Source organism: Trematomus bernacchii, unplaced genomic scaffold, assembly GCF_902827165.1.
Source record: "Trematomus bernacchii unplaced genomic scaffold, fTreBer1.1, whole genome shotgun sequence".
NCBI classification, from domain to species: Eukaryota; Metazoa; Chordata; class Actinopteri; order Perciformes; family Nototheniidae; genus Trematomus; species Trematomus bernacchii.
Window position 1 is genome coordinate 20,995,957 of NW_022987720.1, and position 16,943 is coordinate 21,012,899.

The following is a 16,943-nucleotide window of genomic DNA, read 5'->3' on the forward strand; positions in this document are numbered from 1 at the left end:
GAAGTAAAGGCACTTCCTCCTTCCTTCCTACCGCACTGGTTGCAGACAAACCAGTCAGCTTAAAAGGAAGCCGGATAATCGTGGCAATGTGGATCTAGCAGCTTTGAAGTGACTGTTTCAACTGACTTTTCGGCGTTTCTTTCTACGGCCAATGACACCGAGTTTAATCAGGAAAAGGCATCCAGCTGTGGTGCGTTAGTGATCCGAGCGCAGCCCTTTCTGCCACAATGGCTGCGACGTAGCGCAACTTTTGGATCAGCGCTAGATGATCGACAGCAGTGACTTTTACACGAGCAGGAGACACAGAGGAGGAGAAACATGAAGAAACAGTTTAATCGCATGAAGCAACTCGCCAACCAGACTGTGGGAAGGTGAGAGATTGTTTCAACAACAAGGGTTGTTTGCAACTTGATGTCATACATGTTTATTCTGGCAGGCAAACTCTGTTGCTTCTTAAGGTTGTTCAACATTCAGTGTTGTTCTTCATACGTCTCCCTTGGTGTCGGAAGGGCTGGTCTACGTTTTTGCGTAATAAATACCTGGGTAGGTTGTTGAGTTTTAGGAGAATACAGCATTCGTTTGCAGCAGGTGAGTAATGTCAGGTCACATGAACTTTGATTTATAAAACAATACCATGAACAATACAAGACTCTTCAAAATGTGGATTGTTATCCAGATTTTGTTCAATAAAGTAGCATATTAAAGGCTTTATATTCTCATTCTATCCATGTGGTGACCATTTTAAAATAACATACTTTCATATTATGTGTTAATACTATAATAAAATACAGCTAAGAAAATAAAATGCTCTCAGTTAAGATGGTATATTAAAGGGTATTTTTGGCAATTTTGTGCTCGCTAGAATAATTAAAACCAATAATTGATTATCTAAACAGTTCCCTTTTCATTTTTCTTCAGTTGATCAATTGTTTGAGTCCTATTAAGATATATTATTGTCACTATTTAAAATGTATTCCTATCTATCTGTGTCAGAAAACAGACAGACTGTGGGTCCTTGTCATCTTTTGACTTCAGTAGATTATATCATACTACCATCTTCAGTTACTGTTATTTCTGTAGGCAAGGGTGTGCACAAAAACACATACTTCCTGAAGTGTGGTGACACTGGTTGTTAATTGACACACACACCCACACACATATCTATACCATCTCCTCCTCTCCCCCTTCATCTTCGTCCCCACAGGGGTTTCCCACCCTGTTCTCTATCAGCAGCCACCACTGAGAGACCATAGTCTCTTCTTATTACTGCATTAATGGTAACTACAGATGATGCCTTCAAAATGACCTTCTAACCAATAGTCCTGTAGCCATTGGCCTAGGATTCCTCACATGCATTCCTCCATATGTTGTGTAAGAGCCATAAACTCAAGTCAGCAGAATAACAGACCGGTTACTGAGAGGCAGAAACACACACACACCCACTGAGTGCCATTTGAAGCTCTGCATGACTCAAGTAAGTTATAGTGTTATACGAATAAATGGTTGAGATTAGCAGCGTTGTTAAAGGCGGGTCAAACTATGAGGTCAGTGATCAGTACAAGTAACTGCTAGGTCAAATCAGTGTGTCTAATGTCTAAACATGTGTTTTTCTTAGTTCAAATAGACGACAAAATGCCAATCACAACTTACCAGATCCTAGAATGACATTTTCAAGCATCTTATTTTGTCTGACAAAATTGTCCCAAACCCAAATATAATCAGTTCATTAGATTTAGGACTTTTGTTAAGACTTAGGAGACACTTTTTATTTGTGATTAGGGCTCTGGGATAGAAACATCAAACACTCAAATATTTACTTAAAGACCAATTGATTTATCCGTTATGAAAATGATTGCCGATATGTTTTTCTGTTGATCGCCTACTCAATTAATAGACACGTTGTTGTTGCTGTACATGACTAAAATAAAGAAAATTATAAACTCACATCATTATAAATCCATCGGGCTTCAGTGGTGTCTATTCTCAACAACAACCCTTCCCTTAATACACAGTTTTCTATCTGTTAGGGCAAACAGATACAGAATACCATCCAACACATACAAGCAATAACAGACTTTTAGATTGATTGCCACAAAAGCACTAGGATTATTCCACTTTTAATAAAAAAAAAAAACAGTGAATTTGTGGACCCCGTGACAATATGTGATAACATGGTTGTGTGTTTTGCACAGGAAGGGCCTGGCACTGAGTGTTTTTGTGGAGTAAGCATTTCCACGCTTGTTGATGGGGACACAGCAGAGGGCTGAGGACGTCACACAGCCACAGAGGGGTGTTTTTATAAAAGAGGAAGCAGTTTGATTTACATGTAGTTGTTGCGCTGTGGTTCAAGCTTGCAGGGTTTGTGAATTCCTGCATACCTCTGGAGACTTTGGCGAGATAAGCTCACACAGAACACTTTCAACAAAACTCATAATACTTGAACACAGACACGTTTTTACTATTTTTATTCTTTCTGTTTGATTAGATTTCTCATCAGTAATTTAAAGTTCTATAAAGTTAATGATCACACAGTTACCATTTCTACTCTTTATGCCTTTTTGTGTTTTTTGCTCCAAGTTTTCTTTTAAGGTCTGGGCTACAGCATTGTGGGAGTCTATTCTTAGAACAATAGCTGCCAGCTAGAGCTAAACTGCACTCCAATGCTGATTCAATATTGATAGGAATCTAAAGATTGCTGTAGAAATCCAGTAAAGCATGTGTAATGTGATCGTGTGGATAAGTGTAGGTTCACTGCTGCAGGTCCTATATCATTCAATCACATATAGCATGTAGTACATATGAACTGTTGACGTAACAATATGTGAATTTGTAACGTTTCTGATCAAATAAAACTGTATGGAGGATTAGGAATTTTACCAGGTATTTGATGCAAACACTACTTTTTCCATTATCAATAAATCCATAGATGTTCTTTTTAATCATTTGATCCAGATTATGTCAGCAAAAGGAGAAAATACCCATCAAAATATCTTAGAACCAAATGTGACGTCTTTAAATGTCTTGCATTGTATAAACAACAGTCAAAAACCCCAAATCATTTCTATTTACTATCATAGAGGACCAAGGAAAACGGGCACTTTTACACTTTGTGCACCAAAAGTGTATCCTCAGTATGAATACAAGAACTTATACTGTGTGCCAAAAAAAGCAAATCATTGATCATACATACAGTAATGGAAAATATGTATGAGAGTCTCTGACCAGTCGAAAAGAAGATTTGTAGTTATGGTACAAGCTCCTTTCTGCAGCCAAAGGCGTTTTCCAATTCTGTTTAAGTCATAGTGAGGTAAGCCTGAATACGTAGGGTTTCATTTATAGCAGTATTAGGTAATAGCTCCTGTCTGGGAGAGGGTTAATTGATCCCTGTGAGATTTAAATCTATACTGTGGGCCTGCTCTGGTAGAGGAAGGGGAGAAGTCTTCAGGGATGTGTGTGTGTGTGTGTAGAGGTTATACATCGGAGGTCAATGCATTTGTAGGATATCGACAGGATGAACGATATGCTTGTTTGCTGGTCTCACTAGCTCAGCAAGAATATGAAAAACGTAAAATATGTTTTAAAAGTTTGAAGTCACATAAAGAAGCAAATGCGTATCTTATTTCAGAGGTTCTTTTTTTAGCGTTTGATCAACATTACAGAGTGATGTCACTATCCTGTTTTCTGCAGACTCTGCTACAATTTGCAGTGTGTTTCAAACCTCAACATGCCACTTGGCAACCCTTCTCCACACAACTACACGCACACCTTCTCCTGTTGCCATAATAAACAAGGTACCAATGACACAAGAGGAAGTGTGTGTTCGGACAGGGTAGAGGAATCAGTCAGGTCTCTCATGGAAAACAGCCACAGGCACAAGCGCTGATGGGCTTCTGCATTTGTGAAAACATGTTGAGTATGTGTGCATAAATGATACCCAGTATTTCACATAGGCAGGTCTAACGTGTGACAACATTATCTTGTTGATTTAATCACATTATGAGCTTTTCTTTTTAAAATAATTTGCTGCAGGCACTAACTGCAGACAGGGTGGGCCAGAAATAGTCTTCTGCTTTAGTTTGATGGTGTCTATGCCATCTGTTGATCTCTGAGTTTGAAGAGCAAGTAATGTCTTGCTAAATTAAAATACAGTTCTCGTGGTCTATTTAAAAGAAAGTGGGAAGTGTGAGACATTTTTAAATACCGGTTTATATATTCTTTGAGCATTTAGTTCAAATTCATTACCAAAGACAGATGTGTCTCTTCTGGGATTGCATTACATTGTTTGGGGGTTCATGGTTTTCTGTCTTATCTCTGTATGTCGAGGGTGTGTTTTTCAATGCCTGTGTTATATTTCTCTATTTGTTGTCAGTGTTTGACCTTTGCCTTCTTGTTTGTGTTTCCCTCAACAGGGCTGAGAAAACTGAGGTGCTGAGTGATGACCTCCTACATGTAAATATGACATCTTTCTTCTCATTAAAATCAACTCTCAGGGGGCTCTTTAGACACAAACTGTATCTCATGTTAAAGTGTTGACTGTATTCTAGGAACAAAACAGTTGTCTCACATTGTAAAATACAACTGAAAAGCAACATTTACCATTCAAGTGTATCTCGTGTTTTTAGAATCAGTAAAATATATGGGTAATTAAAGGACGTACTAGTTCTACTCACAGGCTCTGCTAAAGTCATCATTCCTGCAGCATGTTCAGGCCAGGTTTCTCTGCAGTCTTGGAGTACAACTGCCGGCATAAAACATTCAGGAACGCCTCACCAGCTCAGGGCCACTGAAGCAAAAGTGCCTCATGGTTTTCCGCTCAAGGCGAACCCTGGCAATGTTCTGTTATCTTGAAATCATAGTGGATGTACGTTCTGTGTGTGTGTGTGTGTGTGTGTGTGTGTGTGTGTGTGTGTGTGGTGTGTGTGTGTGTGTGTGTGTGTGTGTGTGTGTGTGTGTGTGTGTGTGTGTGTGTGTGTGTGTGTGTGTGTGTGTGTGTGTGTGTGTGTGTGTGTGTGTGTGTGTGTGTGTGTGTGTGTGTGTGTGTGTGTGTGTGTGTGTGTGTGTGTGTGTGTGTGTGTGGTGTGTGTGTGTGTGTGTGTGTGTGTGTGTGTGTGTGTGTGTGTGTGTGTGTGTGTGTGTAGTGTGTGTGTGTGTGTGTGTGTGTGTGTGTGTGTGTGTGTGTGTGTGTGTGTGTGTGTGTGTGTGTGTGTGTGTGTGTGTGTGTGTGTGTGTGTGTGTGTGTGTGTGTGTGTGTGTGTGTGTGTGTGTGTGTGTGTGTGTGTGTGTGTGTGTGTGTGTGTGTGTGTGTGTGTGTGTGTGTGTGTGTGTGTGTGTGTGTGTGTGTGTTGGGGGCTGGGAGGATTCTTACTAGTGAAACTGTGAGATCACTGCTAGGAAAAGTGTGTGAAGAAAAACAGGAGAGACTGAAAAACAGAGGTTGTTGAATGTAGAAAGAAGCTTTTGTGAAGGTGAAGTCATGGAAGTTTTATGACGTGTAGAAGTGAACTATGAACCCTGTGTGGTTTACACACACAGCAACACTCAGCTCAAACACTTGGTTGCATTACTTTGTTTATTGAATAAGCTAAAGAAGCTCATTGTTTTGCTGTAATCACGACAGACAGCTTTAACAGCAGTATAGTTCAATTAAGTGATGTATGTTTACACGATTGTCCCAAAAGAGCACCGCACAGACCGACCCAGCCCTTTCAGAGAATGCGTTCTCTCGTCTTTGGTCCTCGTCATGAGCGACAGGAGCTTTGTGCTGCGTTAGACATTCCTTTAGCTGCAGCTCTCAGTGAGGAATGTGACTGTCAAGCGGTCGGCATAGTGGAAGTGGCTTGGATGTCTTTTGGGCCTAACAGCTCAAGCTTCAAGTCAGAATCTGCAACCTGATTACAGACATGTTGTCAAAAAGTGTAGCTTACTGTTTCGTGGACTGACAAATCATTATTGACATTTAAAATCAATCCCACTAGCAGGGAAAGTTTTTCATCTCTCCAAACCTAAGCAGGGAAAATAATAGTTTTTCCTTCCCCCCCCTCCCCAACATGCTCCCACACCCCTTTCTCTGTACCGTCCAACTTGAAATTTGACACTGATTTCCATGGAGTGGTAGTAGTCTTTTTCCTGCTTTTTCCATAGTCTTCTGCATTGGCTAAGGCATTTGTCTTGCCTGGACACGTCTTGCCTCAGTGGGAGCTAAGGAGATTCTCATACAGTAGAGATTCAGGCTGGAAATGGTCCCATTGATCAGTATTAAATTACTTACAACTTAGGAAGCACAATGTTCTGTTGTGCTTACTGGAGCATTTTCATATCTGATACTGTATGTAAAGCAGTTTACCGACAAGTGAGCTTAGCCTACAAATACACAGTTCATTTTTGTTATCTGTAAGAACACTGGATCGATCGATGGAAGAATTAGTCATTTTGGGAAATATGCTTAGTCTTACGTCAAGTACGATGAACAAATCAATACCACTCATGTCTTTATGCTAAATATGTTACAGGAACAGGAATTGGTTAGCTTAGGTTCGCACAAAGACAGGGGGAAACTGCTAGCTAATGATTATGTTATATCTGTTTTGTTTAATCAGCACAAAAAACAAGATGTAGAATTGTAACGTTGTGGTTTTAAAGAGGGTGATGTGCTGGACTATGAGAAAAAAAACAAGATGCCATGATGCTAAGGCGCTTGAGGCCCTGAGATGCAGATTTTTTCACCTTCAAACAGGGCTAGGCTTGCTGTTTCCAAGCTAAGCTAACCTGCCGTTGGCTTTAGCTTCATATTTACTGCCATGAGAGGGATACAAATGTTTTCATCTAACTCTAGATTAATGAGAAAGTAAGTGTATTTCCCAAAATGTCAAACTATTCTCTTTTGTTCGAATATCCTGTTTCTGCTCTACAATCATCTAGCCATACAGTTAGCCATCCTGCCAACAAGGTCAGCCAGCTAGATCCTCAGTCACCGAGCTAACCACTCTGCCAAAGTAGCTCCAAGCAAGAAAACAAAATGTTATCCGACCTCCCAGTTCCTCATGACTCACTAAACGTTCCACTTTTTTTTGTTGCTGTGGCAGGTCAGAGGTCTTTAGCTCGCTTTGTTCACATTTTTCATTGCTGTCTGGAAAAATAAAAGATGGCAGTTACTGTCCTGTAAACCTTTGGACAGCTCCATAACTTAAGAAGCAGGCGAAGGGATCATGTGTGCTCATCTGTGCCTATGATCAGGGAGATTTCCTGCTTTCTTTTCCTGTCCTCGACTCCGACTTTAGTTTAGAGTGTTTCTGTGTGTAAAAGTTTGTTTCCATAGTTCAGTTTCTCCCTGAGGCCTAAGGCTCGCCACTTGAGATGTGAGGATGTTTAATTGGTAATGAGTCATGATGTTTTTTTCATTAGTGTATCATTACTTAATGGGTTCAAAAAAGCAACATGGAGAAAGATGGTTCAACTTTGAGACATTTCAAATGTAAGTGGTGCAAAACGGACTCCAATTTTAAAACGTGATATCATGTTGTTTTTCTAAGGTATTTTGTAGTATACTCATGGAAAACTCAGCAGAGACTATGCAATAACCCATTGTATCCAGTCTGTGCCTGCACTGAAGTCTGTCGGGCCTTTTCCTTTCCTTTTTGGCACAAGTGTTTTCGAGGACTGGAATAATTTAGCCGTTGCCAGAAAGAGCTAGACTTCCATACATTAATCAGAGCTCGGGATCAACTGAATTGTGAGCGAGTCAATTGGATCCAGGCAAAGAAGCAAAATCCAGCTGTGGTCTGGCATTGAGCAACAGCTGCAGGAAAGAGGGAGGAGAGAGAAAAGGGAGGAGAGGGGGGAAAGTGTGTGTGAGAGAGAGAGAGCCTGGCATGCTGTGAAGTGAACAGAGAATTAGAGAGGATAAAAGGAAAGGAAGAAGACTGAGACCAAGATGAGGATCAGAGCAAAGGAGGGGCTTTTAGATGTGAGACGGCTGGATGTTTATACTGAAACAGGAAGAGGAAGTGATAACATTTGTAACATGCAACGCTTACAGAGTTAATTGGCTTTAGATCATACTGGTATATTGCGTGCTTTAGCAGGTTTTATAAAGTAGTTGTATACTTAACATTACCAATGACCATTTTCCAAAGGACACCATAGTTATTTGACCATTTTCACAATTAACTCGCTGGCTTCAGTTCATTTCAGTAATGTATGAAAACATAAAACAGCAGAGACTGTAACCTTGACTGAGACTTCCGAGTCATTGTCACATGGTCATAAAACTACGCGCTCTCACATGTGGTGGATTCAAGGACGCTCTGATATCATTTTGATGCCAAAACGAAGCCTTCTTTGTGCTACAAAAATTCAAAACAATGTCAAGGTTTTTGATGTTATGGGATTGATTTGTAACTTAAATACCTTTTGATTTCAGGACACTTTGATACAGTGCTCTACAGCAGTAACATATGTTAGTTTTTGGCCATTGTGGGCAATGTTGCTAATCAATTAACAGGGCAATATTGGATCTTTATATCTTTTACAATGGTATAAATTCACTTAAATAGAGGTGTTTTACATTGCTGGATTGGCCGAAACAGTCCCATACATAATAAATGTTTTTTTTTAAGTATTTAAGAGGACGGATAAGTGAAATAAACTGCTGGCTGCCTGTAAGGTAGACAATCAATCTCAACATGTAAATCACATTCCAGAAAAAGGGCTGTGGTCAGGTAAAGCATTCATGATTTGTAGATAAGTGGCTTTAACATGCGTAACCACCATATGGTACTTTACGGATCATAAAGTACAACCAGTAGATCAGGTCCCCTCAGGCCTGCCGACAGAATGATTAATCTGTTAACCCTGATAATATCTTCACATGGAGTCCTCATATGTCAAGACAAAGAAAACGTTCCCTGTTCGCAGTTAAGAACACAATCTGTCAGTCTGTTACTTATCTGCCATGATTCCTTCCATCTGGCTGTCAGTGCGGCCTGTTGTAACAGCACGCTGCAGAACAGAGCTGTACAAACAGCACCGACATCCTCCATCATCTTTCAACAACAAGAGCGGGATGGAAAGTTTGGTCATGGATGTGCGCTGGTACAACTGATAATGTTTTGATTTGTAGCTTTCACACGGGTTGCTTTAGGAAAGTCACAAAGTAGGATTGTCTTTTATTTCCTGTTTTTTTTTTTAACATTTTGTGTACTAACAGATCGAAAGGCGGTTGGAACTGGTGCGCTTGGTGTCGCACAACACACACAAGAGGCTGGTGTCATGTCTGCAGGGTCAGCTGGGCACGGACACAGAGAAGAGACATGTAAGTTTCTCTAAACTGCAGCTTTACTTTGAGGACAAACTCACAACTTTGAAATTGAATAAAGGTGAATCACTGTGACTCCATTATTAAGTATTAGCAAAGACTGGCTATCATGTGTTATGAACACATACCATCTCCTCTTATGTAACACATTGATATGAGAGGCACTCAGGAGACAAATATTCAGCGCTGGCCTCCTGCCCGCTTCACTATCACTGAACAGCAGACCTACATCAACCACCCATATACAACAAAACACAACCTAACAAATCAGTGTTGTATTGTAACTTTATCTTAGATTTTCTGAACACTTTGAATATTTGATCACCACACTTACTCACCACTTACTTTTTAAAGTAAATTAACTTTGTTTGCTGGTCTGTCTGCAGAAAAAGTTGCCCCTGACAACGCTGTCCCAGGCCATGCAGGAGGGAGGCAGTCAGCTTGGAGACGACGGTCTGATTGGGTGAGATGCTTGTCTATCCCAAAAATAAACTCCATTGATTAAATGACCAAAAATCAACATTAAAAGTGATCTTTAAGTAAAAGGAATGTGAATACCTCACAAGGGGCTTCTTGAGTATGTAAATTGTTTTACTGGGTAGTATTGATAACAGCAATATTTGTGTACATTCCTGTGTGTGAGCAGCAAGATGATGGATGTGTGTGGAGAGGCTGAGAGCAGGTTAGCGACTGAGCTGATGCAGCATGAAGTTCAGATCGAGAGAGACATCCTGGATCCTCTCAACCAGCTGGCTGAGGTAAAAATACGGTGAAAAATACTGAACCTCTCTGCATACTATAGTGATCCATTTATTAATGCATCATTTTCCACTGTCAATTTCACTGAACTATATTTTTTATCAAACTTCAGTAGTGATAATCCCTTCCAAATATTCAATAATTTCCATAATTTTAGCCTTTTAAAATGCCAGTTTGTTGACAAAATGCCGCTGTTTTAATACTTTGAAAAACAGCTTGCATTTTTATGATGTAATGGCTGTGGGATCAAACACTGTGGTTTTATTGGGTTGTTTATGGGGCCATTTGTATTCTAAGGTGTCAGAGTGCCTGTGTACTTTATGTAGTTTATTAAATAATTATTCTAAATAACAACAATGACTCATACCCTTGACAAAATGTATGCCGAATGCATAACCCAGTCAAAATAATTTATAAATAAAAGCCTAAAAAGGCCCTAGTGAGGCACAAGGGGTTAGCATTTGGTTAGCATATAAGCCAACTTACTATTGATGGAAACACTCAGTAAGCCTGTAGCGGATTCGTACACAGTGCGTGTGTCTCATGAATGTGCCAAATTCAACATGGCCTTTGGCATCTTTTTGTGTTATATTGCCGTTCTCAGTGATTCATATTGACAAAATGTTCTCACAGGAAAGGTGTTATCCTCAATTTTGACTCAAGTGCATTGTGGTCATGCTGTTCTCATAATCCCCTCTGCTTTTCCCACAGGTCGAGATTCCAAATATACTAAAACAGAGGAAACAACTTGCCAAGCTGGTTCTGGATTATGACTCTGCCAAGACGAGGTACACTGGCCTGTAGTCTTAACATAGAGGTTGAAAAACTAAAACTAATTTAGCAACATCACTTTAACATGTTTTCTTGAATTGCACACTTTTGCATATTTAGGATAACAAACATTTTAAGTGACTGCTGTATAATATATTTGTTTTGTGATTATCTGATGCACTTCAATGCCTAAATAATTACTATTGCTCCAGGTGGTACCAGGCAACAAAGTCTAACAACCTGGCTATGGCAGCTAAAGCCGATTCTCTCAAAGACGAGATGGACGAGGCTCTCAACAAAGTAGAAATATGCAAGGTAACTTTTCTCTTTTCATAATGCACCATGTTTTATTTATGACTCAAAATAGGATTTGTGCTGTTGTTTCACAACCTGCTTTACCAAAGACTGAGGTTTCGTTATGCATCATGTAAAGTATTTAATAGAGGCACATTTAATCTAATAGTTTTACATTCCAGTCAGGGCCTCTTCATCAGGTTCGGAACATATCTTATGAACTGGCAAACAAAGGCAGCCTTGTAATAGGAACAAACACACTATGCTCAATATTAAGACCGTGTAATTAAAGGTCATTGCTTTGTCATCTGGAGTTGATCTGTGTCTTAAAGATCCCATGTCATGCTTTTCCGGTTATTACCCGTCCCCTTGTGTGTTATGAAGGTTTTTATGCATGTAATCGGTCTGCAAAGTCACAAACCCTCAAAGTACACCCTGTAGCGAATAAAACTCTAACACAGAAAAGACCTGTCTATGCTGCCCCAGAACGCCTCGTTGGAGATTTCTCTTTTTCCATTGTTTTCTTCCTGGGTACAGTGACGTGCCCATACCCAAATGGACCCATTGGTCCAAATGGACCAATCCGTGGAGCTCCTCACACACACACACACACACTCTTTTAGCGGCAAAAATGTGACGCGCTGGGGGGTGCTAGTGGAGCCTTGCAGCGCGGCAAAACTGTAGCGCGCTTACACTGTAGGTGCGCCGCGTGTGGGGGGGGGGATGCGGGTGCTGGTGGAGCCTCGCAGATGGGGCTGCTGCAGCTCCCTCAGCACCCCCCCCCCTTCCCGCGTCCATTCGCGATGTCTCGCTGTCTCGCAGCAAGCAGGAAACCACACCAGTACGCCAGCTCACACCGTTAGCTCCTCGCAGCAGCGAGTCAGTGGGCGAGCTGACCAATCAGAGCACACTGGGCTCACAGGGAGGGGGGGGGCAGGAGCTCCAACAAGGCGTTTAGGACAGAGAGTGAAATTCAGTGAATACACATACTATACAGAGATGCTGTATGAGAAACCAATGTGAGTTTGGAAAATTGCACAATGTAAATCTATTCTAGTAGACCTCAACAATGGAATTATGATCAGTAGAAATGGCCATGTCATGGGACCTTTAATGAAAAGTTACTGTCCAAAGTAAAGCAGAAGGTTTTAGGTTGCCATGAAGTTTGCCATGTATGGAAATACATGTCTTTTTGTCATCCTACAGGACCAGCTCTCTGCAGACTTGTACAACTTCGCCTCCAAAGAGGGCGATTACGCACGCTATTATGTCATGGTGGGTGTGCCTCAGTTTAGTTTAAATGACCTAGAACGGAAATGGAAATATGATGCAAATATGGTCCATTCCACTATAACTGTATGCTTTGTTGAATGCCTGCTTCACTATATTATGCCAATGGTTTGTTTATTTGACCTGTGATTGTGTTTTTGTATACATAACAGTTATTAGAGGCCCAGGCAGATTACCACAGGAGGTCTCTGGCAGCTCTGGAGGCAGCGATACCGACTATCCAAATACAGCAAGGTGAACAGAAAAACAGACATTTACTACATTTGCAAACAATAGAAAAACACATAAGCTTTGCATGCATTATTCATTAAACCCTCATATGGTTTTAGAGCTGGCAGCTGTAGTCCTTAATTTTGAACAATAAACAAGTTGCTTTGTGCTGTTGAGAAATGTAGACTGGCTTGTCATGGCTTGTTGCAACTGTCTTGGTTGACAGTGCAAATATAATTATTCAAAACACAGCCAGCTAAAGAGGAGGAAAAACATGTGTGTAAATGAGAAATTCTGTAAATGTCTATAGAAGAAACTTCATTTCCCAGGCTCGTTTTCTCCGAAATGCATATGCATGATAAAGACTTCAGACAGGGGAAGTATGTATGAGACAGCAACGCAGAGAGATTAAAGGAGAGATCATTAAGAGAAAGTAGAACTGTTGACAGACACAGAACAGAAATGCTGTCCAACACTCAGATAAGTTAAAAGGCACTGACCTCTTGCCTAGATTCCTGGATGGAAAAGCCGGCGTTCGGCACGCTGCTGGAGGAGCACCTGAAGAGGAGCAGCCGTGAGATCGCTCTGCCCCTCGAGGCCTGCGTCATGATGCTTCTGGAGACCGGCATGAAGGAGGAGGTATGGATAGAGTGATGGCAAAAGCTTAGGAGAAAAATAGGGCAAAGTTTAAGGTACATTTAAAAAGAATTGGAACATAAATATCTCCACATAGACCTTAATCTCTCCACTCAGTTGGAGCTGGAAGGAGATGCTCTTCAGAAGTGATGGCGCGTACTGTCTGGAAATATCTGTGGCCAACTTGTGGTCAGTTAAGTTAGCCTTGAGGCTGTGGGAATACGCACTGTCTATTTGTGTGTGCAGGCATATGTTGTGCATTAAAATGTTCACTCATCAAATGTAACCATAAACTAGACTCCCTAAGGAGGACGTTGCTATTAACAGAAACAAAACTCTTGCTATATTTCTAACTACTCATCCCGAAAGAGCCGCATCTCTATTGCTACCCTAAACAATTCAACTAGACTCTCAGTCATGTAGTGGAATGACACGTGGTTTGCCTTACTTCTCCTTTCCTGAACGAACCTAGACTCACTTCTTACATTTTAGGATTGTAACCAGTCGGTGGTGGCAAAGTCCATAGGGACTTGACTTGGCAACTGGAAGGTCACCAGTTCAAGTCCCGGAAAGACCAAGTGCTACCGAGGTGTCCCCGAGCAAGGCACCGTTCCCTACACTGCTCCCCGGGCGCCGTACATAATGGCAGCCCACTGCTCCTAACACTAGGATGGGTCAAATGCAGAGACATATACGGCAGTGGCTCAGTCAGTAGGGGATTGGACTGGGAGCTGTAGGGTCGCCGGTTCAAGTCTGCCGTGGTGCCCTTGAGCAAGGCACCGGACACCCCCCTTCCCCCATCGCTCCCATTGCTCCCCGGGCGCTGTACAATAGCTGCCCACTGCTCCTAGGTACTAGGATGGGTTAAATGCAGAGGCCAAATGTCACTGTGTGTGCTGTGTGCTCTGCATGTGTGACCATTAAAGAGGGTTTCATCCCTCCCAATTCTTCTTCTTCTTCTTCAGTCACTTGTAGTCAGTAATTGTCTCTACATTTTCCTTGCAGGGTCTCTTTAGAATAGCTGCCGGGGCGTCAAAACTGAAGAAGCTAAAAGCGGCGCTGGACTGCTCCACCTCGCAGCTCGAGGAGTTCTACTCCGATCCCCACGCTGTCGCCGGTACAACCTCTTATACAAATCCACAAAAAGTCAAACCATCTGGCCCATATTATTTTCTCATAACTCTTCTCTTATTACACAGGAGCCCTGAAGTCCTACCTCAGGGAACTTCCTGAACCTCTAATGACTTTTGGCCTGTACGATGAGTGGACACAGGCCTCAAAGTAAGAAGACCCATAGATATGGCTCTTTTAATATCCTGTAAACAAACACACCCTTTGCTGATAGGTGTTGAATACACACATGAATCAGTGTTTGCTTACAGCTTGCTTGAGATATTCTGGTAGGCCTACTTGTGTAACAAATATATTTCTTATGTGTTTAAGTGTGTCTGACCCAGACAAGAGACTTCAGGCTCTGTGGGTGGCATGTGACCATTTGCCAAAGACTCACAAGGCAAACCTCAGGTAAGAGTATCTTGCAACAACAGCATGACTGAAAGTACGGAGGTGATTTCTGTTCTGTTTTTCACTTTCAAAAGTGATGCTTCACATTTCACCTTGTTGAATGAGTCATTTAATTACTTGAAATAATGATTCGCAACCTGGGGTCTCGAGATATATTTGTACGGTTACAAATGTGAAAATAAAATAGAACATATTTTCAATTTTACACAAAATGGTTTTAAGTTCTCTCATTTGTACTGTTTCTTTTTGTAAAATACTGGTACACTTTTTACCATTGAAGGACTCCTTCGATATCCTTAAATAGAACACATTAATAATAACAAAATACTAAGTTAAGCGGCTCCATATTCCAGGTGCAGTAGCTTAGAGATTTTTAAATTAATTTAAATCTCTGTTTCAGGTATCTGGTGAAGTTTCTGGCTAAACTGGCTCAGGACAGTGATGTTAATAAGATGACTCCCAGCAACATCGCCATTGTCCTTGGGCCCAACCTGCTCTGGCCAAAGATGGAAGGGTAAGAACTGTGAACTGTTACCTCATTTTCATGTCCGAGTACAAATTGAAGCTGAGGTTGATGAAGCTTCCGTCTGTCCTTGTCTGTCTGTGGTTTAGGTCGCTGGCAGAGATGGCAGCAGCAACATCTATCCACGTGGTCGCCATCATCGACCCCATTATTCAGCATGCTGATTGGTTCTTCCCTGAAGGTAAAACATCCGTCTTTTGTATTCACAATTTGACATATTCTTCTCTCTGTCTTACCTTGAAAACTGAAAAACACAAAACAATTGGCAGATTTCAATGCTTGAATGTTGTCTGGTAGTATAGTAATACCTGCCTGACAGCCCAAACAAAAAAATTTCATGTTTTATCTAAATATTGTTAATATATCTACAGAAGAAAATTCTCTTTCTACTAGTTCTCAAAAAAGAAGTGAGAAATGTGTTGTCTAACAAAAGAAAATCTATCGTCCTCTTACTTTGTGTTTGCTGTCTTCAGTATGTTGGTAAATAGCATTTTGGGACATTTAGGAAATCACTAAATGAAGTGAAACTTCTCTAAGGTGAGGTTCTGAGTCTACCACCGTGGTACTGCCTCTTTGAGGGTGTATATAGGCATGCTAACGTTTGCCAACACACGCACAAGGACAATGCTAACGTTAGCTGATGTTTACAAGGTATAAGGAGGAGTGGGATGATCACCAAACCGTTTGTATTAAATTGCAAAAAAAGCTAAAATGTAATTATTGATCATCCCATTACTATTCCAAATTATTACAAGAAATAGAAGATCATTTTAGCTATCATGTTTTTTCTCATCTCTTCTCTATTTGCTTTCCATCTTCTGCCCTCTAGAGGTGGACTTCAACGTGTCGGGCATGTTCGCCTTGCCAACCCACCCACCCACCCCAGACCCTGAGCCCGCCCTGGATAGGAAACGTCCCGGCAGCCTGCAGGGGCAGGAAGGGGAGAGTCACACCCCCCGTAAAGACAGGTACCTGCTTCGCCCCCACCTCAGCCTCAGCCTGCCCCTCACCCTCCCGTCCCGTCCCAAGACACCGAGCAGGCAGGAGTCTCGGGGCCCTGTTGTGTCGGCCCTCTATGTAGTGGCCAACGAGTCCATCACAGTCACAGAAACACCCACTGAAGATCTGCCCAGTCCAGACTTCAAAGCTGTGCCACAGTCCAATGTAGCTCCCATGAATCCAGCTACTGATGAGTAAAAGAAGCAAATAATGTTTTTGTGATTTTTGCAAATTTTTGTTATGTTAAGGTAATTTCAGCAAAGGCTTATCAGTTATGTTTTCCTCAAGATTGCTACTGAACATGATGGAAAAATAATTTCACACAAACCATTTTGAATATTTTTCAGTATTATTGGGATTACTTTTTGTCGAGAGCTTAACTTCTTGTGTGTTACTCTTATGTACTTTTGTGTAATCTCCTTTGTTTCCCAATTAAAGCTTAGGACTCACTGTAGGTTGCTGGTTTTATGTTTGTGTGGGCTTCCTCTGTTGCATTTTGTTCGTACGGTGCGGCATCTGTCTCCTCTGTCCCTGCAGAGATGTCGCAGTTAAAAGTTCTATTTAAAAAGTCAGTGTCATGCGGTTTCATGTCCTTATTGGGTTCTTCCTGCACTGGTTTCATTG

The 16,943-nt window shown here is 41.3% G+C and overlaps 1 protein-coding gene across 4 annotated transcripts in view; it reads left to right on the forward strand.

Moving 5' to 3' along the window:
- arhgap17b (Rho GTPase activating protein 17b) overlaps window positions 1-16,943 on the forward strand; it is a 21,486-nt gene continuing 4,543 nt past the window's right edge. For all 4 annotated transcript variants that reach the window (XM_034143207.1, XM_034143208.1, XM_034143206.1 and 1 more), the window contains exons 1-16: window positions 1-371; window positions 4,410-4,449; window positions 9,206-9,310; window positions 9,700-9,776; window positions 9,960-10,071; window positions 10,784-10,860; window positions 11,056-11,158; window positions 12,344-12,412; window positions 12,580-12,661; window positions 13,149-13,276; window positions 14,279-14,390; window positions 14,473-14,554; window positions 14,717-14,797; window positions 15,198-15,311; window positions 15,410-15,501; window positions 16,150-16,288. In XM_034143207.1, coding sequence (XP_033999098.1) covers window positions 319-371; window positions 4,410-4,449; window positions 9,206-9,310; window positions 9,700-9,776; window positions 9,960-10,071; window positions 10,784-10,860; window positions 11,056-11,158; window positions 12,344-12,412; window positions 12,580-12,661; window positions 13,149-13,276; window positions 14,279-14,390; window positions 14,473-14,554; window positions 14,717-14,797; window positions 15,198-15,311; window positions 15,410-15,501; window positions 16,150-16,288 — 1,466 coding nt within the window. In that variant the 5' untranslated portion in view covers window positions 1-318. The remainder of the gene's footprint in view (window positions 372-4,409; window positions 4,450-9,205; window positions 9,311-9,699; window positions 9,777-9,959; window positions 10,072-10,783; window positions 10,861-11,055; window positions 11,159-12,343; window positions 12,413-12,579; window positions 12,662-13,148; window positions 13,277-14,278; window positions 14,391-14,472; window positions 14,555-14,716; window positions 14,798-15,197; window positions 15,312-15,409; window positions 15,502-16,149; window positions 16,289-16,943) is intronic.